Genomic DNA, 27,996 nt, shown 5'->3' with positions numbered 1-27,996 from the left:
TGGGCCCTAGTGGGCGGCGACACGATGGATCCTGAGTTGCCTGAGTCGCTACAGTGGCAACAAAACGAACTCCATTAAGAGCAGCGCATCTCTTTCTCTGTCACTGCCTCTCCTTCTCTGCAGACTCGTTCGCGCTTTTGTTTCACAGTAGGTTCTCTTCTCTGCGATTTTCTTTTTTTGCATTGCTGTTTCTTCTATTTCTTAATTGAAAAGATCCCACTGTGATGGATATCCGCCTCTTTCCATTCCTCCCACTTGAATGGAAAGAAACGGAAGTTCTCTCTCGATCTTCTCTTTTCTTCTTCCAAAATCCCTAGACTCCAACCCTATATATCAGAAACCCTGACCCTAGTTCGAATACGATATCGGATTGGAAAACCGGTAGAACGTTCGTTTCTCCTCTAGCAATTCCTTCAGCGGTTTTGAACTCTCGGGGATTGATTCGCCTCTGTTTCGTCTGTGTGCAGAGAATCGCCCTCGAGCAATGGTTTTCTTTCGGGGCGTCTGCTCTCTCTCGAAGCTCTGCTCCCGTCGCGTAAGTGATATAAAAGTCTTTCCTGAAGGAATTTGGTGTATTGTACTAATTCATTTTTCATAATCGGAAGTGGGTGGCAGTGTTACTGGAATTTGAATTTTTGGAAAATTGCAAGGTATCTGAATTTCACGCTGTCCTTGTTTTCTCGGAATTGCTGTTACAGGTTCAGCAGTCTACTTTAAATGGTTCTGTGCGATGGCTGCAAATGCAAACTGCTTCAGAGCTTGTAAGATTCGGCATCTCTTCTTTCAAATTAAGAATCAATGAAAAGGAAAAACGGAAAAAAAAAAAAAAAAGTTCTTATGCGGACTGAAGCGTTTGTTACATTTCCATGCACCTTTTGGTTTACTTATTTATTTATTTTTTAATCTTTGAATTCAAACTTAGGATTTCTGCCAGTCATGTTAATGTAATAGAGAGAATGATGAATTCTTCTTTCGTGACATTAATGCTATTTTCTAAATTTTGGTGGGTAATTTGGCATATTTTGATATAAATATAAGATTAGATGTCGCTCAAGAGAAAAAAAGAAAAGAAAGTGAGCGGATGAGAGCTATGTTAAATAGAAAAGAAGAAAAAAGAACAAAGAAAAATGCCTGAGTGATATCCTCCCTAAGGGGGCGAGACCTAAGTATGAAATCAACCGTTAGGTTAAAAACACCACTGAAGTTGCTGCATATGTAATTGTTTATTGGGGAGTGAAATTCTGTAGGATCGAAACTATAATACTGATTTGATGGTTTTGTGTTTGGCATTCCTTTTTTTTTTTTTCCTTTCCTGTGTTCTTGCCATGTTGATCATACAAATTGTTTGCTTTTGTATGTAGGATCTTCATTCTCAACTGAAGGATCTGATTCCGGAACAACAGGTTTGCTAATCTTTTCTACAATAGCTTAATTTCAACTATGTGCTTTGCTTTGCCCAAGGATAATTAATATGCTTTGCAATAGAAATGTGAGGACGGTTTATGGCTGGATGGTATTTTCTACCATCTGTATCATTTTCAATAAGAGGTAATATCTGGTGCTAGATCAAAAGAACAGAGTTTGACCTAGCAAGCCAACCTTTCTGTATCTATGCCTTTGATCTGGTTGGCTTGTCATGTATGCATGTGATAGGCCATGCAATAATCTCCTCTATCAGATAATCCTAGCCATCTGATGAAAACGGACGATTACAGCTAAAATGGTTAGGATCAGCCAATCGAGGAAATTTTACAGAGTCTTTGATCCACCATTGGCTACCATGTGAATGATTTTGGATCATCAACAGGGGGGCCTTGCATGTACAGTTTATTGGGGCATGGAAATGCATGATCGAACATTGCATGTTTGATCTTTCAGTAGTACTGAAGCTTCCCTGTTCTTGTTTCCAGTATGCAAGCCTATTTTACTTCATTTTAATGGATTATTCATATGGTATTTCTGTTACAACCGGTAACATGTAGCTCCCTTCTTTTATTTCTTTAGCTACAACAGTTCCTTGTTAGGAGTCTAAATAAAGGCAACTTAGAGTGTGATAGGGGGATAGGAAACAAGATTGGAAACTTTGAAGGTCTTCTTAGATCTTAACTGGGACATTTTCCTGATTTTATTTAAATGGGAACAATCTGAGTTTGGCCATTTTGTTCTTTTACAGGAACGCCTTAAGAAACTGAAAACGGAACATGGGAAGGTTCAGCTTGGGAACATTACCATCGATATGGTAAAAATATCTATCTCATGGTATTACATAACAGTAACAGTGGGATCTGTTATGCACTACAGGGCTGTAACATACGTTCTGAAAAAATAGCCCATAATGGGCCCATACAGGTCCATAACGGTCCCATATGGGACCTTTACAGTCTTCCTTAAAAAAATGTTGATTTTTACGGGGTGGTAATGGCAGTTAGCCCGTTACAGCTTGTATCATAGCAGCCATAAGGCTTGCCGTTATGGCCACTGTTACTGTTATTGTATACCTTGATCTATCTATATCTTAAATACCTCTTTGTACTCATCAACTGGAATTGTTTGTTGTGGAGCTGCATAGTGATTTTATGTCCATTGATCTCTTGGATGACAATGTTATAGGACTGTAATTTGATTCCACGTCTTAAAATTGAACTCTTGCTGGCTTACTATTTGTTAGGTAATTGGTGGAATGAGAGGAATGGCTGGATTGCTTTGGGAAACCTCATTGCTTGATCCGGATGAGGTACATTTCTGCTTAGTCTTTAGATGTCATTCATGAGCATTTAGTGCTTTTATTTCATTTGTGGATCACTAAGAGTTCATCTGGCTTTTGTGGTTCTGAATGAGTGAAGTTTGATATGCTGTTTTTCAGGGAATTCGTTTCAGGGGTCTCTCCATCCCTGAATGCCAGAAAGTGTTACCAGCTGCAAAACCTGGGGGTGAGCCATTGCCTGAAGGCTTGCTGTGGCTTCTTCTAACTGGGAAGGTGATTACTTTGTTTGGTTTCATTATGAGTTCTTTAGTTGTTCTTGGGTGATTGTCGAAACGTTTGGTGTTGGTTTACTTTTAACTTTGTAACTGTTCAAAAGTGCAAGCTCAGTACCAACATGAAAAGAAGATAACAGCTACGTTTTCCATGACAATCTGATTAATTTTGGAAAGAAACATGGCTTATCTTTAAATCTAAATGTTGCCCCAAGTAGCTGGAAGGATTTCTCTAGCCTCCTTTGTTTGATAGATTCATACTCACATTGTCAGCTTAAATATTTTCAAGATTGATTTCAATTTTGACATGTGTAGGCCTGCCTATTTGTTAGGAATAAAGCATGTCAGCTCAAACTTTTCTGCTCAAATATTTGAAGATTGATTTCAAGTCTGCCATGTTTAGGACTACCTATTTTACAGATTGCCCTGAGTAGCAGGATTCATTATGTTAAGCTAGTTCCACGACCTTTCTTACTCCAATGGATGTCATGCAATCTTGTCAAATGATGCAAAGGTCGAGTAGAACTGTTAAGTTTTATATTAAGACAAAAATTTGCTATCTAGAAAAAGCTAATTGATAATAACTTGAGGTTGAAATCGATGTTCAAAAAAAATAAAATTATGGTTGAAACATAATGTTATAATATTTCAATTTGCAGATGTGTTTTATGTGTTGTAAACAACAGGATCTGGAATGATGTCTCATCTTTGATTCTCCAATCCCATCATATCTTTCTCATTTGTTGTTACTAATTAAACAAGTAGCTTACGTTCAATAATCAAAATGTATTATTAGTAAGAGCAATTGCTTATCAATGATGTTGTTATTATTATTATCGTTTTTGAGATAGTAACTTTGATTTTAGGAAAAGCCACTTAAATTGCAAAATAATACAAAAGCAAAAGCAAAAGCAAAGAGGAAAATATGATGAGTCCCCCAAAGAGGAATTGTTTGATCTAATTTACAGTTCATGTATTGATTGCTTATCACTGAAGTTATGGATGCTTGCATGTAACATATTTTGATTGGTTGAGTCATGGTTGAACACTATGCAGAGTTGGTAAGTGGTAAACTTTGAGTCACTAAATTTAGATTTCTTTCTACTTAGGAACACAAAATGATCAATATGTAAGGACCGTAAGGTGATACTTGGAGAGAGTTTGATTACGCAACATAGGTTAAGATGGAAGAAAGGGAATGAAATTAATAGGTGTCAAAAAATTAGGCGGTAGAATTTAAAAGGAGAAACAACAATTGATGAAGATTAACCACTTGCTTTAAAAGCTCGAACTAATAGAGCATGGCGAATTAATCCCTTTATCTCATACCCCAAGCCCCAAATCCATGGGTTAGGTGCTTGGCTGAACCTTTTTCATGGGCCCCAAATCCATGGGTTCCGCCTCACACAAGCTGCCCGCCTCACACAGGCCCCAAATCCATGGGTTCTGTGGGCCGCCCATCCCGAGTGTGCCTAGCTACCCCACTCGAGCCCTGTGTGAAAATGTCCCCGCATTAATCACCCCCGGTGAAGAGTTTTGAACATGAGACTTCCCGCTCTGATACCAATTTGATGCAAGACAATTAACCATTTGCTCTAAAAGCTCGAACTGATAGAGCATGGCGATTAATGCATTTATCTCATAGCCCATGCCCCAAATTCATGGGTTAGGTCTTTGGCCGATCCCTCCTCGTTGGCCCCAAATCCATGGGTTCCGCCTCACACTAGTCAGCTGCCTCACATGGGCCCCAAATTCATGGGTTCTGCGGGCCGCTCATCCCGAGTGTACCCTTGCATCCCACAAGCCACCCCACTCGAGCCCGGTGTGAAAATGCCCCCACATTAACAATGTTATTCAGAAACAAATTGATGCACGAAGGAAAGTGGAATATCGAGGAAGAAGTAAACATATGTGGAATGAGATGTTGAGTGCATGAGGAAAGTGGCAAATGATGTTTTAAGAGTATTTAGGGGGTAAAGCCAATTATATAAGGAAACTTGGTGGTAGAATGATGATATACAAAAAGCTATTAACGAGAAATGTTCATGTTTCAAAGCCCGATAAGTAACTGGAAACAATAAAAATCTTGAACAATATACAAATGCCAAAAAGATTGCTAAGAAAGTCTAGGCATTCAATAAAAGTAACAGTAGCCGTAACGGCCAACGCCGTAACCCTTATGATATGGGCTGTAATGATCATTACAACCTTAAAGAAAAACCCATGCATGGGCCTCATGGCAGCTATTATAGGCTATTTTTCGGTTTGGCCAATCAGCCACTACAACTCCATAATGTGTAATGGGTTTGTCACTATTATATAACAATAACCATTTTTGAATAATTGGAAGAAAAGTAGTATGGCTAAACATAATGCTTATGATCATCTTTACAATAGATCAAGAACAAGAGAAGATGAGAAAAATGTCAAAAAAAAACTTGCAAAAATGAGAGAGGGGAAGATTAGGGACTTAGATCATGTTAGATGTATTTAGAGCGATGCCTAGAGGGTACCGGTCAAGGATATGATGAGGATCAATGAAAGGTGGAGAAGATATTTTTAGAACTTATTAAATGACAATCACAATGAGAGCATAGGGATAAAAGGAACCATAAACCCAAATAACATCAGCGTCCTAGATGCTTTTATAGGATTCGGATATTTAAACTAAAAGCAACTTCGAGAAAGATGAAAATAGGAAAGGCCCTTGGACTAGATGGTATACCAACAGAGGTTTAAAAGTGTATGAGAGATACTGGGTTATTTTGGTTGACAAAGTTGTTCAACAAGATTGTAAGATCGAAGAAAATTGATGTAGGACAATTAACCACTTGCTTTAAAATCTCGAACTGATAGAGCATGACGAATTAATCCCTTTATCTCATAGCACAGGCCCCAAATCCATGGGTTAGGTCTTAGGCCAAACCCTCCCGTGGGCCTCAAATCCATGGGCTTCGCTTGACACGAGTCACCCGCCTCACACAGGCCCCAAATCCATGGGTTATGCGGGCTACCTACCTCGAGTGTGCCCCAGCATCCCACAAGCCACCCTACTTGAGCCTGGTGTGAAAATGCTCCCGCATTAATCACCCTTGGTGAGGAGTCTCGAACACGAGACCTCCCGCTCTGATACCAATTTGATGCAGGACAATTAACCACTTGCTCTAAAAGCTCGAACTGATGGAGCATGGCGAATTAATCCCTTTATCTGATAGCCCAGGCCCCAAACCCATAGGTTAGGTCCTCGGCCGAACCCTCCTCGTGGGCCCCAAATCCATGGGCTTCTCCTCACACGAGTCACATACCTCACACGAGCCCCAAATCCATGGGTTATGCAGGCCACCCACCCCGAGTGTGCCCCTGCATCCCACTGGCCACCCCACTCGAGCTCGGTGTGAAAATGCTCCCGCATTAAAAATGATAGATAGATGGAGAAAAAGTATCGTGGTGCCTTTTTATAAGAATAAAAGAGACGTATAAAGTTACACTAACTAACGTGGGATTAAACTTATGAGCCATACTATAGAACTTTGAGAAAGAGTGGTTGAGAAAAAGCAAAGGCATGAGAAGAATGCATGAGAAAATCAATTTGGTTTCATGCTAGAGAGGTCTACCTCTAAAGCTATTTTTCTACTTAGATAATTGATAGAAAAATATGGGAGATGAGGAAGGATCTCAATATGGTCTTTAATCTTTATTGACTTAGAGAAAGCTTACGATAGGGTCCCTAGAGAGTTAATCTGGTGGGTGTCGGGAAAGAAATGATTTTTAAGAGTATATATTGACGAGATCAAGGACATGCATGAGGGAGAAATAACAAATGTGAGGACCACTGGTGGAGAGACCAAGTGAGTTCCTAGTTACTGTAGGCTTGCATTGGGGATGGGTGTTGAGCACGTACCTTTTCGCATTGGTTATGGACGAGTTAACAAAGCATTAGTGGGAAAAGATCTCGTGTTGTGTGTTGTTTGCAAATGACATTGTTTTGATTGACAAGACTATGGAGGGCGTAGATATAAAGCTACAGGGTTGCTTAAGAATAAGAAGGATTTAAATTTAGTCGGACTATGGAGTGTCATTTTAGTAGTAGTAAGAGTGAGAATGAAGAATTAGTTAAGATTGTTGACCAAGAAGTTTCCCAAAATGACCACTTTCAATATCTTGGGACGATAATTCATGAGAGTGGAGAGATTGAGAAGCATGTTGTCTATAGTATTCAAGTGGGGTGGAAGAAATGGTGATGTGTTTTTGGAGTTTTATGTGATCATTGTGTACCACTCAAACTGAGAAGAAAATTTTATAGGATGGCTATAAGACCAACTATACTTTATGGGACGAAACGTTGGGCACTTAAGAAGTTCATAGGATGAGTGTAGCTAAAATAAGGATGTCGAGCTGAATAAGTGGTAAGACAAGGAAGAATAGAATTAGTAATGAGTGCATTAGAGGGAATTTAGGAGTAGCACCAATAGGTAATAAAATGAGGGGAAGTAGACTTAGATGGTTTGTTCATGTGCAATGGAGAAAATAATTGCACCAATTAGGAGTGAGTTGGTACAAGTTGAAGGCTCTAAAAGGGCAAGGGGAAGTCCCAAAAGGACGTGGGTGGACGTAGTTAGAAAAGACTTGATGACCTATGGTCTAATTGGAGTTGTGGCCCTTGATAGAGTGGAATGGCAGAAAAGCAAGGTATTCTGTAACAGTAATGGTGGCCATAATGCCCACTGTCGTTACCTTTATCATATGGGTTGTAACGACTGTCATGACCCCGTAATGGACTCTCTCTCTCTCTCTCTCTCTCTCTCTCTCTCTCTCTCTTTTAAATTTGAAAAAAACCTGAAAAATCTATATTGACCTTGAAATGGACTGTTATAGGTCCATTACGACCTTTACGGGGGGCAAAACAACCATTATAGCTCCCAATTTTCCTTTATAATCGCCTACCTTTTAGGATATTCCTGGATAAACTCATGCTTTCAAAATATTTAAAGCAAAAAGCCCGAGTATTGCAATTAAGGAGAAAAAGCTGCCTCTTTGACCTGGACTAACGCTGAGTGGCGAAATTGTGTTGTTAGCTTGTCTAAATGATAGATTTGCCCCTGCACCGTTTAATTTTTATGGTTATACCTCATTGCAAGGGGCAGGCGTGCACATGATTCTACGGGGCCCAACTTTATGTATGTGTGTGATCGACAATGTCTATCCATTTTGCGATCTCATTTTAGGCCATGAGGCCAAAAATTGACTAGATTTGAAGCACAGGTGGACCCCGCCTCAAAAAGGCTGCTGATGGAATGCCTACCATTAAAAACATCTCGGGGGCATGGAAGTCCGGATCACATTGATTTTGTGTCTTCCCTTTGTTCATGTCTTTGTGACCTTATCAATTGGTTGGATGGCCTTGATAAACATCAAGGTGGGCCCTAGAAAGTTTCCAACAGTGGGTGTAAAAACATGAGACGTGGATTGCGTGCCAATGGATGTAGAAGCATGGGATGCAGATTGCGGGATCAGATTGCTTGTGACTCGGGCATGGAGATATACCTGTGCCCGGCGCTTTGTGGGGTCCATAGAGATATACGTGACAAATCCACTCTGTCCATCTATTTTGAAAGACCACAAGAGGTTAGGAATCTAAAAATCAAGTAGATTCAAAACTCAGGTGGGGATTATTACCACTCAAATAAACTTTAGGCACAAATATCATACTGATACAAAACTTCTTTCAACCCTAGGCATTCACTTCCTACCGTTTCATGTGGTATAGCTCACATGATTTATAGATCTGCCTGATTTTTAAAATCCTCTCCTATTCTGGTTTTGCAAAACAGATGGACGAGGTAGATTTGTCACGGACATCTCTGTGGGCCCCACATAGCCCCGACCACTAGGATATCTCAGTGGATTTCAGGCGTATTGCGGGGCGCAACTTTGGTGGATTTGGGATCCACCGAGGTGGGTGGGATCCCTTACTGTGGGGCCCACCTTGATATATGTGCCTTATATCCATGCCGTCCATCCGTTTTGAAAACTCATTTTAGGGCATAATCCAAAAAATGAAGCAGATCCAACCATGGTATAGTAAACAATGGTAATCAATTATTAAAAACTTCTTATGGGCCACAAAAGTTTTGAATCAAGTTGATATTTGTGTGGTCTCTCCATCTAGGTCTTTGTGACCTTATCAATTGGTTGGATGGAAAATAAACATTCTGGTGGACCCCATGAAGTTTTTAATGGTTGGATTCAATAACAACTGTTTCTTGTGTTGTGGTCCACATAAGATTTGGATTTGCTTTATTTTTTGGATCGTGCCCTAAAATGAGTTGTCAAAATGGACGGACGGCGTGGATGTAAGGCACATACATCACAATGGGCCCCACAATTAGGGATCAACCGACCTCAGTAGATCAGGGGATTCACCAAAATTGCAGCCCAGACTGCATTCTGACGCCGCCAATAGCCACGTCGCTACTGGACAGTGCTTTGTGGGCCCCTCCATGGTGTATATTTTTATCCACACCGTCCATCCATTTTTCAATATCATTTAGGGCATGAACCCAAAAATGAGGGAGATCAAAGTCTCTGGTGGACCACACCACATGAAAACAGTGGTGATTGAATGCCCACCATTAAAAACTTCCTAGGGCCCACTGTAATGTTTATTTGGCATTCAACCCGTTGATTAGGTAACAAAAACCTGGATGAAGGGAAAGCACAAATATCAGCTTGATCCAAAAACTTTTGTGGCCCCTAAGACTTTTTTAATGGTGGGCGTTCAATGACCACAGTTTCCTATCGTGTGGTCCACCTGAGATTTTTATCAATCTCATTTTTGGGCTTATGCCCTAAAATGAGCTGGAAAAATATATGGACGGTGTGGATTAAACGCATACATCATGCTAGGGCCCATGGAGCACCATCCACTAGCGAGGGTCCATGGAATTTCGGGTCAAGTTGATATTGTGCCTTCCCTTTGTCCAGGTCTCTGTTGCCTTATCAACAGGTTGGATGGCCTTGGAAAGTTTCCATTGGTGGGTGTCAACATCCTCACTTTCGTTTGATTTGCTGTATTTGATCTGCTCTTTGCAAGAGGATGTTTAATCGAATGAGAGAGAATGACGGTAGTATTGTCATTTTAAAATTACAGTTCCTAAATTGTATATAACCCTAACAGTATGTGACGGCAAGCGGCTGGACGTCTAACAGTGCAAACCTTAAGTGTTTTACTTTAAATATTTTGAAAGCATGCGTTTATTCGAGAATAGCCTAAAAGGTAGGTGGTTGTATGGTAAAATCCCCTTCTTCTTCTTCTTCTTCTTCTTCTTTTTTTTTTTCTCTCTCTTGTAACAACTGTTATGGCTGTTGCAACCCATAACATTTAATGGTTCCCTTCGTTACCTTTACGTAACTGCCTTTATGGCCCTGTATTGGCCATTATAGAACACCACTTGGAAAAGGATTTGTGTGGCTGACCCTAATTAGTTGGGATACTGCCGAGATGACGATGATGACTTTGTAATGAATATTACCTTACTCCAATCTGCTGAAAATAAATTAGAGAGAGCTCGAGCAAAATTTACAAACGCGTTCAGATTCCTATGGTCTAACTGAAGTATGGCCCTTGATAGAGTGGAATGGCAGAACAAGAGTTAATAGCCGACTCCAATTAGTTGGGATAAGGCTTAGATGATGATGATAATGAGGATTTGGAAATCCAAAGTGTGGAGAATCTTTTGGGTCCAAAAAATCTTTTTCACTTGCCTTCTAAGTTGAGGTAGAGTGAAGGTTTAAGGATTTGATCTCCAATCACCATTTGGTCATATAATGCCTTATTGAAGATTCTCTTTGCGTGTTCTTTCTGCACATCATTCTTCTCTCTTCTAATATCAGTTCCTCAATTATCCTTAAGAGCTCTGCCTACTGCCCACAAGAGAAACAGCCCCTTCATATTCTAGTTTAAATGTATCTTAAAACTAAACCATGTTATAAGATGTCATTTTCTATTTCATCAACCCTAAGTGGATTTTCTTTCTTGAGAAATACAAGGAAGAAATTGTTACAGAATATGCAAAATCAGGGATGCTCCTCCTACTTAGGTGTTGTAAGCAACGAAATTTAGGGTGTTTGTTTTTTCTATTACATATGTAAATACCAGTAAATAGCTACTATTGACTTTTGAATGGTGTTTGTTTGAGAGGAAAATACCGACGTAATTATGCCTCGGAGACTGGGTCCAAATGCATGAAATCAATAGGGTTTTGGTACCATCAAAATGTATGGGTCCCTTAGTGATATGTCTGGTCCATGCCATCCATCTGTTTTACCATCTGATTATAGGGCGTGAGCCCAAAAATGAGACAGATTGGAAGCTCAAGTGGACCACACCACAGGAAACAGGGGGGCTAGTGACGTCCACCATTAAAAATTGAAGCCTTTCGTAGGGCCCACAGGGATGTGTATTTATCATCCAACCTGTTCATAAAATCATGTTGGCATGCATGAAGGATATACACAAATATCAGCTTGATCCAAAACTTCTGTGAGCCCCTAAAAGTTTTCAACGTTAGGCGTTCAATCCTCACCATTTCCTATGGTGTGGTCCACTCGAGCTTCAGATTTGCATTATTTTTGGGCTCATGCCCTAAAATGAGCTGGTGGAACAGATGGACGGTGTGAATAAGATACAAACATCATGTGGGCCCCACAACTTTCACATGTGGAAATATACGAAATTCAGTTCTCTGGAATGTAAAGCTTTGCAAGCAAGCTCACTGTCAATGACAACCTCGAAACCGATGCTGTAATTACAAGGGTAACTAATCATTGTCTATTTACTGGTAATTACATGTGTAAATAGAAAAACAAACACCCTCTTGCATAAACTTCACAAGGTTCGTGGTGATGCAGTCACAATGGCAGTGACCATGGACATAAACCAGAGTCATATGGCCACTGAGGCCAGGACTTTTGGTGCATAAGCAAGTACAGAGACAAACCACCTACCATCAGAAAAAGACATTGAAAACACTGTTATAGTTTGCTGGTGAATTGCTAACTGCCATCTCCAAGTACCAAAATCAATCATCATCATCATCATAATAATCAAAGCCTTATCCCAACCATCTGGGGTCGGCTGCATGAATCCTATTGTTGGATTCAGGTTGGAAGCTATGGCATAAGTTTGATGCCAGCGGCCACCCAGATGCAAACTCCCTTTATACGGGCTGGGAACTGGCAATGAGAGCATGAAACTCCCACCGTCGCTCGCAATGTAATAGATTATTACATTTACATAGGTTGATTACAATCAGCAAGTTGACTATAATCAATGAGTTTCACCCTAAAATCTATCATATTGATAAATCCAGGACTTGGATGGTTTCTCAACCACCTCACGTGTCTTTTTAAATCAGAATCTCACTTCAAACATCAAACATGTCATGCCATGCTTTCATGCTTCGATGATGCTGTTTCAGAATCCTTTCTATTGGACCTGATGTGAAACATTTTCCCCACTATCTTCACTGCCTATATTTAATCTTCTATACTGTACATATAGCCTGCAATATGACTACCACTTTCAAATTGGTCAATTTTCATGCTCTTTGTTTGAGTGATGGGGTTAGGGTGCCCATTGTAATTTCTTTACAGTTCATAATCAAGCCAACCCTTTTCTGGATCTTAGGTACCGAGTAAAGAGCAAGTTGATGCACTATCTAAAGAATTGCAAAGTCGTGCCAATGTTCCAGGTTTTTTTGCCAACCAACCTTGTGGAAATTATTCAATGCTTAATTACCAGCAAAGTATTTTGATATAAGCCAATGCAGCTAAGTGACTTGCACTCAGACATATTGGTGTGGAAAAATGGACATGAGCTGTTTCACACATCAACCCAATTAACCTTGTACTTCATGTGGTCTCTCACTCACACACAACACACACACACACTGTATAATATATTAGATCTTTGTTATGCCTGCACATGTGCAACACCATATATGTGCCAGCATGGCACATAGGTACAAGATTCAGTTTGTCCATCAGACTGGTAACCACCATGTAGATCCTGGGCATGTGAATTACAATGGTGTGCTAGACAGATACACCACAGTTTATCAAACAAATTTATGGTTAGAAAAACTCAGCCAAGTTATCTAACCTGTCACCTGTTTCTAATATTGTGGGCTACCAGCTGAGTGTACCAGCTTTATTTTTGGGTGAGAACATCTACACAGTTAGACCCACCTGATGAATGGCCTAGATATTGCACCCATCTGCCATGCTGGTACATGTGGTGTTATGGTGGCATGTAGATCATATGCCTAGTACATTTGTGCGGGTTTGGCAATTCTCGAAGTGTTATATTATAAAATAAATCTAAGAACGTGGAAGGCATAAAGATATCGTACACAGAATTATTTCTAGACATGGAGAAATACATTTGAGTTGTGAATAATGACATCAAGGAACAAGAAAAAAAGGCAATTCATGATCCCAATGATTGCAATCAAATTTACATAGCTTGCAGGTGTCTAGCGTGCACATCCAACACGCAGACTTTGTAAAAGATGAAGTGTCCAGTATCTAAAGCTCCATGTTTCATCTGCTTAACAGCTATTCATATTACGATGCTCATGGACTTATTTTCAGTTCTTTACTATTGCTTCCTGGAAATGTTTTTTGAGAGTATTTTTGTTCTTTTAATCCTAAATATAGTTTCATTTCCCCTCCATTCAGTCTGGTATTCTGTCATTTGAAATGCAGATTCTTAGATTACTCGCATAATTAGATATTCCATACATGAAACTAGCGTGTGCACTTCCATGTAAATAGTAGAGCACTTAATCCCATAACTTGTATATAATTGAGAGTTGTTATTTTTATTGCAGACCATGTATATAAGGCGATCAATGCTCTTCCTGTTACAGCCCATCCAATGACACAATTTGCAACAGGCGTTATGGCACTTCAGGTTGATGAGTGGACTTTACAGTTGACTGTGTAGTTGATTTGTTTGATAATGTTGGTAGCCATGGAGTTCACACTTCACATGCCCAGTGGTTTTGTGCTTCGTCACACAGGCATGTGACCATGCCGAGGGGCAGGTGCATTCACTTGAGCAGGGATTAGTGAGTGTGTTTGTGCTTATGTTTGTGGGCCCGCACGTGCTTATATGTAGGTCTATAATTGCTAGCCACATGATGCATGCACACATTTGTTTCTGTTTGTCTTTAGGTAGCATATCTTTTTCCTTTGTTGGCATTGGTGTGACATGTTGCCTACTATAAATTTATGTTTAGAGACATTTGGTCTTTATGGAGTACAATTCATGAAAAATAGTGACGTCAGTGTAGAAGAAGAATGACTTACAATGTCAACAAGTTTCCTCTTGGAGAAGTATGGACAAAAAGGCTCATTGATCTTCATAACTGAGGAAGAGAAGTTATCTTTTCTATTTCGCACATGCTTAACACCCCAATACTCAGGCGCATATTTCCCCTAGACTGAAGACAACGAACTTGTTTTTCGGCACCGAGTCCTTTATGAACTTTTGTTCTCTTGAGAAAATAGGCAAGCAGCTGTCAGTATTCCTTAATTTTGTGCCACACAAACGCCTCTTTGCATGTTTCTCTTGGACCACAACATGATTAAGTTGAACTTTTATCTGTGTGACCCCTCTCTGTTTTAGACTAGGATTACTTCTCATGCGGATGTTCACTTTCTAGCATTCTGATTTCTGAGCTCTTACCTTAGTTGCTGTTGTGTATTGTAATTCATTGGGAAGTATGAACTTTATCCTAGATCTCCTTTGAGTATTGAGTTCAAGATTCTAATGGAAAATGTTGGACTTGAAGATGGCAAAACTTCATGAGAATGAATCCATAATAACGGGATTGCATGAGCGTTAGTGATCTATAACTTATCAAACTCATGGTTCATATTTCATTAGTCAAAGAGAGAATTGCCAGTCAAGCTTCTAATTAGATATCCAGATAATGTTTCTGAATTATGGGTGTTTGGCATGTAGCTCATCACCAATCAACTTGTCTTGGTTGGTTTTACTCATCATCATCTTATAAATGCAGTATCAATTTGCAAGTATTGATTGACACAACAACATGTGCCAATTAGTTGGGGTAAAATAGAGTATATGGAGTGCAATTTTAGCAACAATAGGAATGGGAACAGGGAATTAGTTAAGATTGCTGACCAAGAAATTTCCCAAAATGATCAGTTTTGATATCTTGGGTTGATAATTCATGAAAGCGGAGAGATTGAGAAGAATGTTGCCCATAGAATTCAAGTGGGGTGGAAGAAATGGAGATGCGCCTCTGGAATTTTTTGTGACCCTTGTGTACCACTCAAACTCAAAGGGAAATTTTATAGGATAGCTATAAGATGAGCTATGCCTTGCAGGATAGAATGTTGGGCAATTAGGTAACAACATTTTCTTAGGATGTGCAGCTGAAATGATGATGCCAAGATGGATAAGTGGCAAGACAATAATAGAAATAGAAATGAATGCATTCAAGGGAACCTAGAAGTATCACCAATTGGTAATAAGGTGAGGGAAAGTAGACTTAGATGCTTTGGTCATGTGCAGTGGAGACCATGAATTGTGCCAGTTAGGAGAGAGTTGGTACAAGTTGTGAAGGCTTTGAAAGGGCAAGAGGAAGGCCCAAAAGGACGTGGGTGGAGTGATTAAGAAAAAGACTTGATGGCCTATGGTCTAACTAAAGGTATGGTCCTTGATAGTGGAATGGCTGAAAAAGGATGTGTAGTCAACCCCATTTAGTTGGGAAAAGGCTTAGATGATGATGATGTCAATGATTGACGCAAACAAATATTTTTGATATTCCATTGAAAAAATTCGGAAAAATAAAAGGGCTTTCCTCAAATTTCTTGGGGATTGTGTTTCTTGGAATGTTTTAAATTTTCCACTGAAGTTGTTTCCCATCAAAACACAAATTTGGTGGAGAAATCATGATCCGAGAGCAGATTTCGGATGAAACCATTAAGGGGAGAGAAGTTTGCTTAAATTCATTTTTTTTAATAGATAAGAAAGAAGTAGAAATCCATATCTATGCATGAATTCATGCCTTGACATGGATTTGAAGCAAAAATTCTCAATTTTGAAGGTGAAAAACTGAAAAAAGGAGAAATCTGAATTCCGTTTTCACCTTTTAAAATTGCAAAGTGTGGACAAAATACATGTTAATTGCTTATGTTTTATTCTTTGTTTTTGTTGCTTGTATTGTATGACATTTAAATGATATGAACTCCATTTGGATATAATTGCATCACTTACGGCTGATAACGTGGTCACCTAAATAGTGGAAAACTATTATGCATAGTTTTTTAATGTTTTGAGTTCTAAGTGTGCAATTATGTGTCTTTAAACTTTTAAAGTTTCTCTAAAAAAATTCACCATTTTCCTAGAACTCCCCAATGTGTCCTTCGGATTGCAATATGGTATACGATAAATGCGATATTTCCCAATGTTTCCCATGATATTTCTGTATCCCAAGGGTGTGATGCATAATGTGATACTGATACTTTGAACACTGATTTATTCAACCAATGCATCTCCATGGTGTGATATTTTTAGATTCATTGCACTAGGCCAAATTTCTTAGGGCCTTTTTGGAACAAGGAAATCAGAATGTGGAAATGTGATTTCCATGGAATTGACATTTCATGGAAAATAATAGAAATGAAATAACGAGTTATCATTTCAAGGAAATTAATAGAAACGAAATCACATTTCTGCTGCTTAGTTCTGATCTTGCAAAAAAAAAAAAAAGAGTTGCAGGGGCTCTTTGCGAAAAAAAAAAATGATGGCTTCTTCCTGATTAATAAGAGAGGAGTTACAGAATTATCTCATCAGTAGATTGATATGGGAGGGAGGGGAGAGGGAAGGGAATTATAGAACTGTCTCGTCTATAGATTGGTGTGGGAGGAATTGCAGAACTGTGTCAGTTCATCTGCCATTAAGGACAGACCATGGAAGTATGGAAATGAGATTCTGAGGAAAGCAAAAGGAGGTTTTCCCATGGGAAACTATGGACATTTGAAATCCCTTCTCTGTGAAAGTCGGACTTGCATGTTTCTATTTCCTTGTTCCCAAACAGGTCCTCATGAAAGTCGTAATTTTAGGAGTTGTATTTATTGTGCGAGTTGCATATTTTGTTCATAACAAAGTCCTAATTGGTCTCGTTATTCATATACCTCAAAAAATCATCTACTTTATATCATTTTCCTTTGTTGGCATTGGTGTTCTTGAGCATTCTGATACATATATTTCAACTTTCTTCCTTCATCCATGATCCCTCTTTCAGGTTCATAGTGAATTTCAGAAAGCATATGAGAAAGGGATTCCAAAATCAAAGTAAGTTTTTAGCAGGCCATGTTTGCACGATTTACCTGTTGGGATGCATATTCTTTTGCATTAACTTGGTATGATTCTGTTTTAGGTTTTGGGAGCCAACATATGAGGACTCCCTCAATTTGATTGCTCAAGTCCCTGTTGTAGCTTCTTTTGTTTACAGAAGGTAAATCAAATTCATTGTGTTTCCTTAACCCCCCTATGCCGAACAGTAGTTCCTTTAGAAACAAATAATATATGAACATGAATTGTTCAGATCAAAGATGGTGTGAAACTTGCAATGCTTTTCGATATTTTTTTGCCACAAGCGCTTTGTGATCAGTATAGTATGTAATAACTTCTGTTATATTCAGTCGCAGCCACTTGTAGATATCATCATCATCTAAGCCTTATCCCAACTAATTGGGGTCGGCTACATGAATCCTTTTCTGCTATGTGGATTCATGTTGGAAGTTATGGTGTAAGTTGACGCCGGATGCCAACCTGACACACCTCTCCTCTTTTTTCTGGGCTGGGGACAGGCAATGAGAGCATAAAACTCCCACAGGTGCAAGGTTTATATGATAGACTATTACATAGTTGATTACAATCAAGTTCTTGCTAATAGTCTATTACATTGGTTGATTACAATCAACCATGAAGATATCAAATTTGATTTATTTTTAAAACTTGTAACACTCATGACAGGTAAACTTGTAACATTCATTTGAACATGTTGATAGCATATTCACATTCTGAGTGAATTTATTTCCTGTGGTTTTGAAGGACTTACAAGGATGGACAAATTATACCTGCGGACAATTCTCTAGATTATGGTGCGAATTTCTCTCACATGCTAGGATTTGATAGTCCTAAAATGCAAGAGCTGATGAGACTATATGTCACTATCCATAGGTTGGTGTTTTCATATCAGTCAATGGTCATTTTAGACATTCTCTACCTGTAATCGTCCCATCACCTCTTATTTTCTTCCAGAGGGTTCTTTCTTATACATGAAATGGGATAATTAATTCTTGTCACTTTTCAAGCCAATGTTTATCATCTCCCTTTATTCCGCAGTGACCATGAAGGTGGAAATGTTAGTGCTCATACTGCTCATCTGGTAAGTTGTACTGGATTTGATGGTCTCAGTTTCAATTCAATTGTCAGATTGCAAGTAATGTCTGTCTTTGTTATTTTTCTTATTCCTGAAGATTCAATACTTTTTTTTTTTCTCGGAATTTGACAACGTATATCCAAAATTGATACATGTGTCTATTTCTCTTCTTCTTATCATTTTGTGCAAATATTTTAGTACTTTTGATGGGATATCTTTTATACGTGTATACTATACATAGAGATACTTGCATTGATATGCTCGGGCGCCTCTTGCAATTTACTCATACATTTGATATCTGCATTTAATAACATGATGATAAATTTGCAGGTTGCTAGTGCCCTTTCAGATCCTTACCTTTCATTTGCAGCTGCACTAAATGGTTTAGCTGGGCCACTACATGGTTTGGCTAATCAGGTATTGCAGTCTCTATGGGTTCAATTTTTTTAATCTTAATTGTATGTTATCTGGAAATCAATCTGGTGTAGTATTCTGCAACTATGTGTATTTGTTTGTCTTTGATTATTTATGCTGGTATGCACACACATGATACATGCATGGGCATACACAATTCTATATGTAAATATCTATATAAGGATCCGTATATATCAAGAAGCCACTTTAAGGGGGAAAACCTCGCTGATCATTCTATAGTTTTCTTAGCCAAATCCATGCATTTCCAATGGGCAAACACCCACAGGAACTTTCGAAAGCAAGTACCCAAAAATTACTGTCAAAATGTATCCTAAAACCGGTGTTTTAAATAGTGAATAGTGTTCTCACCTCTAAAGCGTGAGGCATAAGCTACATAGTGTCTAGCGTGAGCTACACGCTACTTCTAGACTTTCAGTCAAGGTTGGTTGCACTAAATATCATAAATTTCATGATATTTTGCACCAAATTAGATTGGTTAATAATGAAATTTCGTGGTTTGGTGCAACCAAACACAACCTCAAATAATAGGAAATAGAGGGCAAAGATCAAGGGTGCATTTGATAAAACTTAATTTCATAACTTATCACTGAAAAATGCTATTTTCAGTGATTTTAGTAATTCAGACTATTTGGTAACCAGAAGACATTCAGTGCTTAATTGGAAAAATCACTTAAAATTAAAGTTTTTTTTTTTTTCCAGCCATCGCAACTCGGCTTAAAACTTCTTGTGGAATGCAGTAAATCATTTCCTTTTAAAATTTTGGTTGAATTTTGACCAAAATATCCCTATCAACTTTTGAAAATGGCAAGATTACCCTTCCAGATGTTCATAACGTTGTAGGATTCTCTCACCAAGTCGTTCTCTATTCTCCCACTCAAGAAAAAAATCCCTAAGTATCTGGAGGCCAAATCCTTCTCAAATTGCTTGTTTCTTCCTGTTAATCTTCCTTTGATTTGAAGGTGAGATTTCAATCTTTTTTTTTTTTTAAAAGCCTTTGTAGGACCCACCATGATGTTTATTTTTCATCCATACCGTTCATAAGGTCACACAGACCTGGATGAAGGGAAAACATAAATATCGGATTGATCTACAACTTCTATGCCCCCCAAAAAGTTCAAAAAGGTAGACGTCCAATTCCATTGCTCTGTGGTGTGGTCCACTTAAACTTTGGATTTGCCTCAGTTTTGGGCTCATGCCCTGAAATAATCCCACCAAATTGATAAATGGTTTAGATATAACACATATACCCTGATCGTACATGGGGCCCACTTTGATGTTTGTAAGAAATCTACCCCGTTCATCTGTTTTTCCAGCTCATTTTAGGGCATGTGCCTAAAAATGAGGTAGATCTAAAGCTCAAAGTGGGCCCCGAGATGGCCCCAAGATGTTTCAATAGTGGGTGTTCCATCCCACTGTTTTCTGTGACCCACTGGAGCTTGTTATCAGCCTCATTTTTGGGTCCACGCCATAAAATTAGCTGAGAAAAAGCTGGATTGGGTGGATTAGTCAAAAACATCATATGGCCCGACGAATGTTTCAACGGTGGGCATTTAGTTCTCAATGTTTCATGTTCGTTTGGCTAGCTTGAGTTTTCAATCAGCCTCATTTTTGGGCCCATGCCTTAAAATGAGGTGGCAAAACAAATGGATGGATTGGATTTGTCACAAACATCATGGTGGCCCCTAACCACAGTTGATCAACCTTCCCCTCTGGACTTAGATGTCCACCAAACCTATGGCTCGCAAATTGATTGACATTTATTGCTCTGCCAACCTAACTCTTGCCGTATGTGGGGCCTACCTTGATGTTTGTAAGAAATCCACCCATTCCATCTATTTTCCAACTCATTTTAGGGCCTGGGCCCAAAAATGAGGTAGATCTGAAGCTCAAAATGGGCCCCACGATGGCCCCAAGATGTTTCAATGGTGGGCATTCAATCTCACCAATTCTTGTTATGTGGCCCACTTGAGCTTTGGATCTGCCTCATTTTTGGGCCCATTCTTGAAAAGATCTGAGAAAATAGATGGACGGAGTGGATTTTTTGTCATAAACATCCAGTGGCCCCACGAATGTTTCAACGGTGTGTGTTCAATCCATACTCTTTCCTGTTAGTTTGGCCCACTTGAGCTTTGTATCGGCCTCATTATTGGGCCAATGCTCTAAAATTGGATGGAAAATCTGATGGATGGAGGGGATTTGTCATTTTTGGGTCCATCCCTTGCATTATGCAATGCACCGGTTGGACTTGCATTCCCGTACAACCCTACCATCTTGTGGCTGAGTAAAAGTTTGATGGAGGCTGTTTGAATCGGACTCGGATTGCCTAGTGTAGAACACAACACTGAGGTTGGTACTGTGCTGACACGGAAAACTATTGTGGGCCCCCACCACGATGTATGTGTTATATCCACACCGTCCATCCATTTTGCTAGATCATTTTAGGGTGTGAGCCCAAATATGAGTCAGATCTAAAGCTCTTGTGGACCACACCACAGGAAACAATGGGGATTGAACTCCTACCATTGAAAACTTCTTGGGGCCCACATAAGTTTTGAATCAAGCTGATATTTGTGTTTTCCCTTCATTCAGGTCAGTGTGACCTTATGAACATGTTGGATGACAAATACACATCATAGTGGGCCCTTGGACGGTTTCAATGGTGGGCATCATTGTCCCCACTGCTTTTTGTGGTGTGGTCCCTTTGAGCTTTGGATCAGCCTCATTTTTGGGCTAATTCCCTAAATGATCTGGAAAAAGGAAGGACGGTGCGGATATAACTCATCATGATGGGGCCCATAGAACTTGCCACGTCCATACAGTACCGATGTTGGTGCTGTCTTATCCAATATGCAATCCGAGTCTGTCCGAATCGTGGTATTAGTGTGGATGAGCATCAAGCAAAGTAAAAAAATGTCAACTGCATATACTTATCAGCTAAATTCATGGCTAGATATGTGTGATGGGTGTGATTTTGATGGTCCCAATCCGTCGCTGCTACGTGGTTGGTGGATGTTAGTTCAAAAGAGATGTCCATGCAATTAGCAGTGTTCATGTGGACGGCACCTATCTTCATGCAGAGATGTTCACGTGAACCCCACCCATCCTTATCCTTCCTCATGCAATGACGTTCGCATAATTGATGAACTGGCTCAAATGGGGGCAAAAAGGGAGGGCAATGCCATCATTTGGCAAAGGTAAAACCATGAGAAGGGGTCAAACAGTAATATCTGCGGTCAGTCCGGGGACTTTTCGGTAGTTACCGTCTTCGTCTGTTGAGTATCTGTTAGTGTAAGCAGCTGCAAGACTTGTATGAAATGGATAGGCAGGTTTTGGGAAATAGTTTAGAAGCAGGAGGTTTTTGGTCCATAGCCAAAAAGGTTTTCGGTCAGTCCAGGGACTTTTCGGTAGTTACCGTCTTCGTCTGTTCAGTATCTGTTAGTGTAAGCAGCTGCAAGACTTGTATGAAATGGATAGGCAGGTTTTGGGAAATAGTTTAAAAGCAGGAGGTTTTTGGTCCATAGCCAAAAAGGCAGGTGGCTGTATGGAAAAATCCCTTGTAATAAATATGGGTACTAATGATTAAGGGTGCATTTAATTGCACAAAAAATGAAATTCCATGACATTCTTTTCCAAATTAGACTGATTAATCATGAAACGTCATGAAATTTGGTGCAACCAAACGCATTCCTATGTTAAGAGAGGAACTGGATATATCATTTGACATGCTTGTAGCTTTGGCACAGATTTTAGTCAAACATGCTTAACAGGAAAGGTGAAATACTTAACAGTCAGTCGAATGGACGTGTATTCCTTTGATATTCAGGGAGTCATGTCCTAAAGAAATTGATGAACATTCTGATGCTGTGGGATTAACTTTAGAATCTTTTAAGCATCAATTTCTGTATTTCTGTATCATGCATGGTTTCATTTCTCATACATGATTACTAGCTTGAATTTTCTATATAGGGCAGAATCTCATGATTTATTATGCTTCGGGCCTATGCAGCTCATATTTATTCAACTGGAGTTATTGAACTTCAGTAGGGCTGGGGTTCAAGTGTATACCACATTACTGTCCCAAACATTCTTCAGTTTTTTGAGTCATACCATATTGCTGTGGAACTTATTTTCTGCGATCGCATTCGTGATTACTGTAATTACTAGTCTTACCTTTTCACTGTACTTTGGTTACAGGAAGTTTTATTATGGATCAAATCTGTAGTAGAGGAGTGTGGAGAAGACATCACGACTGAACAGTTGAAGGAATATGTCTGGAAGACATTGAATAGTGGCAAGGTTAGCAATCATCACTCTTTACTATGCCATACTTTTATTTATTAATTTTTATTTATTTTTATCAAGATAAAGTTAGCTAAGCAGTGGCTGCATTTTACTACTGAAGTGGCTACTCTCAGATTTTGGAGGCAACAAGTAAACTTTACATTTCTAAATATTTGTGAACAACATTCAGATGGATCTATTTCCTTCTGCATCTGAATCTGCATATGTCCTCTTCTTTGTCTTGATAAGTTGGCTATAAATTTTCCTTTCTAAATATATATGAAGACGTTTGCGCCAGTTTGTTGATTGCCAAATGATAGTTAGTCAATAACACTGTTAAAATCTATACGCTGTTTTTTTTTTTTTTTTTTTTCAAGTAAATATATATTTCTTTGTAGTAGCAAAGAACTGAAATGCTAAACTGGAAGGATTTTTTTCTTCTTTTCGATCTTCTACCATTGAATTATGGTGTTTCCTTTATGTGGCTAATAAAACAGCTTGTCTGAATCTCTATCGGTGGTGGTTATACCAAATCCATTGTAAAATTTAAACAGTAGACCTAGAAAATAACATAAATTATAAATTAATGTTTTAATCTGCCAACCATATAAAAAGGGTTTTATTCTAATATCCAACATGGGAAACTCTTTGTGAGATGGATTCTTCTTCTTATGCAGCCTCTAACAAAGATTTTCTAACAATTCTGAACAGCTTTTGTGAAGGTAACAAAGATTTTCTAACAATTCTGAAGAGATTTTTTTTAAGGTCTGCTGATGAAATGCTTCATGAGAAACAGGTCTATGAAACTACAAATTAATTTCCCTGCCCCAGTCCTTGTAGAGCTGTTCTTTTTGGAAGTTTGCCTGGCTTTCATAATGTCATCAAAATTCTCCATTTTCTTCATCTCCGTCCCTCCCTACCACATGGCATGCCAAGTTGTTTAACTAACCTTTCTTATTGCCTCCTCCCCCCACGTGAAAGTGTAATTTGTCTTGTCTTTACATGGCATGCCAAGTTGTTTAACTAACCTTTCTTATGGCCTGTGGGATGTATTAGGTGATGTTTTATGACGTAATGGAAGACACTGAAATTGAACCATAATGTTTCTGTAGTTGGAAGCCTAGCCCTTTTCAGGAAATTCGACTATTCCTGTATACCTTTTGAGTTCTGATTTGAAACCCAAGTTCTATGTATTGTTGTTAAACATCTCACTATAGTTTTTTGTTTGCTTGCCACTTTTTCCATCTAAAGTGTTGAAGATAATTTTGTGCAGGTTGTTCCTGGATTCGGACATGGAGTTCTGAGGAAAACAGATCCAAGATACATGTGCCAGAGGGAGTTTGCATTGAAGCACTTGCCTGACGATCCACTATTCCAGCTGGTTTGCTCCTAAGATATCCAATGATAGCTCTTGGGTTTACTTTCCTTTGGTCGAATATCATTAATCTAAGGCATATCCAATTCATCAGTAACATAGCTCTCCCATTTTTTTCCAGGTTTCGAAGCTTTATGAAGTAGTTCCTCCAATTCTTACTCAACTCGGCAAGGTAAAGCTATCGAATAAGTTCATTTTTCCCTCTCTCGGGTCATCAATGGAAGAATATGATTATTCTTCAGTTTATGTATTTGGGGTTATAAAATGGGCATGCAGTCACTAATAAAAGCTCTCTCCATTTTATTTTTTTTTTTGAAACAATGATAGCAAATTTTATTAGAAAAAGCCAAAAGGCTAAACAATACAAAGAGACAAAAACAAAGAACATAAATTATAGCTTTAACCAGCACTTCGGAAACTGATCAGCAACTAAAATATTAGCTGCATGCACCCATTCTATAACATTTTGCATAGCCCTTTTGAGAACTACTGGAGGCCCGCAGCTACAATTTTTAAAACATTGGCTATTTCTTCCCAGCCAAATGCTTCACAGCCCAGATAATAAACATAAGAACCAAACACGTTTCCCGACTTTACTTTTGACCCCTCCGTGCCATGCCAGGAGGAGCTGGTCAACTGAACTTGGGAAAACCCATTGGATACCGAACAGGGAGAGCAAGCTGCTCCAAACTGAAAATGCGAAAGGACAATGAATGAATAAATGGTCCACAAACTCCGCATTTTTGTAGCATAGCAAGCCATTTGGAATTATCATTCCATGCCTTTGTATTGTAAGTTATCGACAGTGAGAACCTTCTTTCTGCCCACCAACCATGCAAATGCCACCACCTTGGATGGCGCTCCATAAACCACTAATTCCTTGTAGAGAGGCTTTATGGAGAACTTTCCAGATTTGGGAGCTACACACGAGAATCTTCCTCCAAAATAATGGGGAGCCAAGATGACAAGAGATCCAACAGCCTTAGAAACTCGTCCATCTCTTCATCATGTAGGTTTCTTTTGCATGGGGGAGCCCAAATTGCTTCTTCACCTTGAATGGAAAAGCACTCTTCTACCAACACATTCGCATGTATGGCAATACTTGCTAGGCGAGGAAATAAAACATTTAGACTTTAAATTAAAGCTCTCTTTAAATGCTCAATGTCATTGAATTGACTTCGCAGCAGCTGCAACTGGTATGATGACTCTCAGGAGACATTAAAAGTGGTTTTTTCTTTTTTCCAACTATCAGGATGCAATTTTTTAAAGATGCATAACGAGCATTCTATCAGTTGTTGTACTGATAATCTAGAAGAACGAAAGCAATTTCATTACCCTGAGGATATTTATGCAACCTTTTCATTCTGGAAATGCTCATCAGTTTCTAATACAAGCTCGAACATGCTTTACATTGTCATAGAAGTGATTTTGGAAATGCAACTGCATATGCATGCATTGATTTTCTTATCTTTTTTTTATTTTTATTTTTTAAACACACCCCCACACACTCACGCCGTAGTGGGATTTCACCACCTATCTTGACCGGGTGTGGAAACTCCTGAGAGTCTGCCACCGGAGGAGTAAGGATCCGCATTGATTTTCTTACACTGGAGAGCCTGCATGTGTCTGTTTGTTAGTGTATGCATGCCTATTAAACAGCTAGGGAAGTGTGAATTCTTAGAAGGAGAAACTATTGCATATCCATCTTTCTGATGATTTATGGTTGTTAATATCTCAAGACTTGGGGGTGGCTTTTGCACCAGAAAGGGAAAGGAATGCTGAAGAATAGAGATGTTTTACTATCCCTAGTCTAAAATCAAGCCTAGGGACCATGATATTGACTTGATGTAAGCTCACGGCATGAGGTCTCATCATTAATGGGGAAATATAGTACCCTGTATAAGCCAAGCAACAGATACGCATCAACATGACCGCTAGGGAAAAACCTCAATGTATCTATCATTCTTGCATCTCAAGAGTGTTTCTATACTATTAATTTAACTAATGTATTCCTAGTTTAGTTGCAATTTTTTTTCCCAATCATCAGGCTGGGTTTGCCAATTAGGTTGGGTTGCGAGTTAGGTCATGTTGTGATCAGGTTGAGCCTCAACCTGACCCAAATACATGTGATTATTCTTAACCTGACCTAAAATTCCTCAACTTGAACCCAACCCAAATTCAAATTGGGTTGGCGATTTTCAACCCTAACCCAATTCAAGGACCTTGACCCAACCTGACCTCAACATGTGTTGGGTCAGTCAGGTTCGGGTTGACCCAAACCCAAGTTGCAACCCCAGTTCTTCCTGTTCGTATGTAATCAGATATCATGGAAAGGCCATGTACCTTATTAATCAAATAAAAAGGATACATTACAGACAGTAAATTTATATATTGGTAGGCATTATTAGAAACTTGGAACAGCAATGGTACTTAACCAAGCATCATTCTAGGTGATTTGGTGAGTTGATCAACACTAGGTGGGTTGCTTCTTTTCTTCAGAGCTCATCCTCATTCCAATGTCGATGACCTTATGATTGAATGCTATCAGTGGGGTTGTTACTGGCTTGTAACATGTGGGATGCAGTTCTCCTTGGGAACTCTTGTTGGTGTCATGTTGTGAAATTTATTTCCGTTTCCCAACATGGATTATGCTTGTAACATCAGGTTGCTTGCAGGTCAAGAATCCATGGCCCAATGTCGATGCTCATAGCGGTGTATTGCTGAACCATTTTGGTTTAGCTGAAGCAAGGTATACACAATCCTCTCTCGTGGTAGTGTTAGTAAATATTATGTATTCAATGATGTTATTCATCTCCTGATGCTGTTTGTGTTTTAAAATCAAAGATGATAGTATCCCACAAAATCTGATTTTACGCAGATATTTCACTGTTCTTTTTGGCGTCTCAAGAAGCATAGGAATTTGCTCCCAGGTTTCTCTTCCATTCCCTTCTCTTTTCTCATTTTAGGCACTTGATTTTCAGATTGAATGTTTTTTTTTTTTTGGTTGTTACCTCAGTTTATCTAAATGTCGATGCTTCTGGTGCAGCTAATATGGGACCGCGCTCTTGGGTTACCTCTTGAAAGGCCAAAAAGCGTCACAATGCAATGGCTCGAGGATCATTGCAAGAAGGCAGCTTGATGCTGAAAGGCTCCAAGCTGAAGCTGACTCTCAGTGTTGATTTTTCAAAATAATAAAAGCAGAAGAGGGGGGTGTGTAAAATGCAGTTTGAGGCTATAGATGCTTCTTATTCTTGCCTGGGAACATTTGAGCGATGCCGATTTGTGTTTTAGAACTAAATTTCAGAAATGGTTAAGATATAGGAAATGTCATGCATTCCGGCATGTTTGTCTCCAAATTGTTGGCTCATTTTGGATGGGCATGGCCCAGATATTACTTGATGGGAAGTCCTGATGATTTTGTTTTGGTCTATGAATTTGGAGTCT

At 39.1% G+C, this 27,996-nt stretch overlaps 1 protein-coding gene across 2 annotated transcripts; it reads left to right on the top strand.

The window, feature by feature from the left end:
* LOC131219475 (citrate synthase, mitochondrial-like) lies at nt 1–27,908 on the top strand. 2 transcript variants are annotated; one of them, XM_058214632.1, is made up of 20 exons: nt 1–147; nt 468–535; nt 699–761; nt 1,362–1,403; nt 2,174–2,239; nt 2,669–2,734; nt 2,864–2,977; nt 12,665–12,728; nt 13,869–13,951; nt 17,319–17,368; nt 17,454–17,531; nt 18,131–18,259; nt 18,425–18,467; nt 18,792–18,878; nt 23,091–23,192; nt 24,451–24,558; nt 24,674–24,724; nt 27,228–27,301; nt 27,431–27,482; nt 27,599–27,908. In XM_058214632.1, exons 2-20 carry the CDS (start codon nt 485–487, stop codon nt 27,689–27,691), a joined length of 1,416 nt encoding a protein of 471 aa, XP_058070615.1. In that variant the 5' UTR covers nt 1–147; nt 468–484; the 3' UTR covers nt 27,692–27,908. The 2 variants fall into 2 exon arrangements, with proteins under 2 accessions (XP_058070615.1, XP_058070624.1); XM_058214641.1 differs by lacking the exon at nt 1–147 and adding an exon at nt 270–381.
* The last annotated feature ends 88 nt before the right edge of the window (nt 27,909–27,996 follow it).

The sequence above is a fragment of the Magnolia sinica genome, chromosome 1 (genome assembly GCF_029962835.1).
Source record: "Magnolia sinica isolate HGM2019 chromosome 1, MsV1, whole genome shotgun sequence".
NCBI classification, from domain to species: Eukaryota; Viridiplantae; Streptophyta; class Magnoliopsida; order Magnoliales; family Magnoliaceae; genus Magnolia; species Magnolia sinica.
This window is presented reverse-complemented; position numbering and strand designations above follow the sequence as displayed.

What these genes read in the sequence shown, in the direction of transcription:
- LOC131219475 (XM_058214632.1), top strand. Translation starts at nt 485, where the DNA reads ATGGTTTTCTTTCGGGGCGTCTGCTCTCTCTCGAAGCTCTGCTCCCGT. An exon ending in TGCAAACTGCTTCAGAGCTT is followed by an intron (nt 762 to 1,361) that starts GTAAGATTCGGC and finishes TTTTGTATGTAG; the next exon opens with GATCTTCATTCTCAACTGAA. An exon ending in CATTGCTTGATCCGGATGAG is followed by an intron (nt 2,735 to 2,863) that starts GTACATTTCTGC and finishes GCTGTTTTTCAG; the next exon opens with GGAATTCGTTTCAGGGGTCT.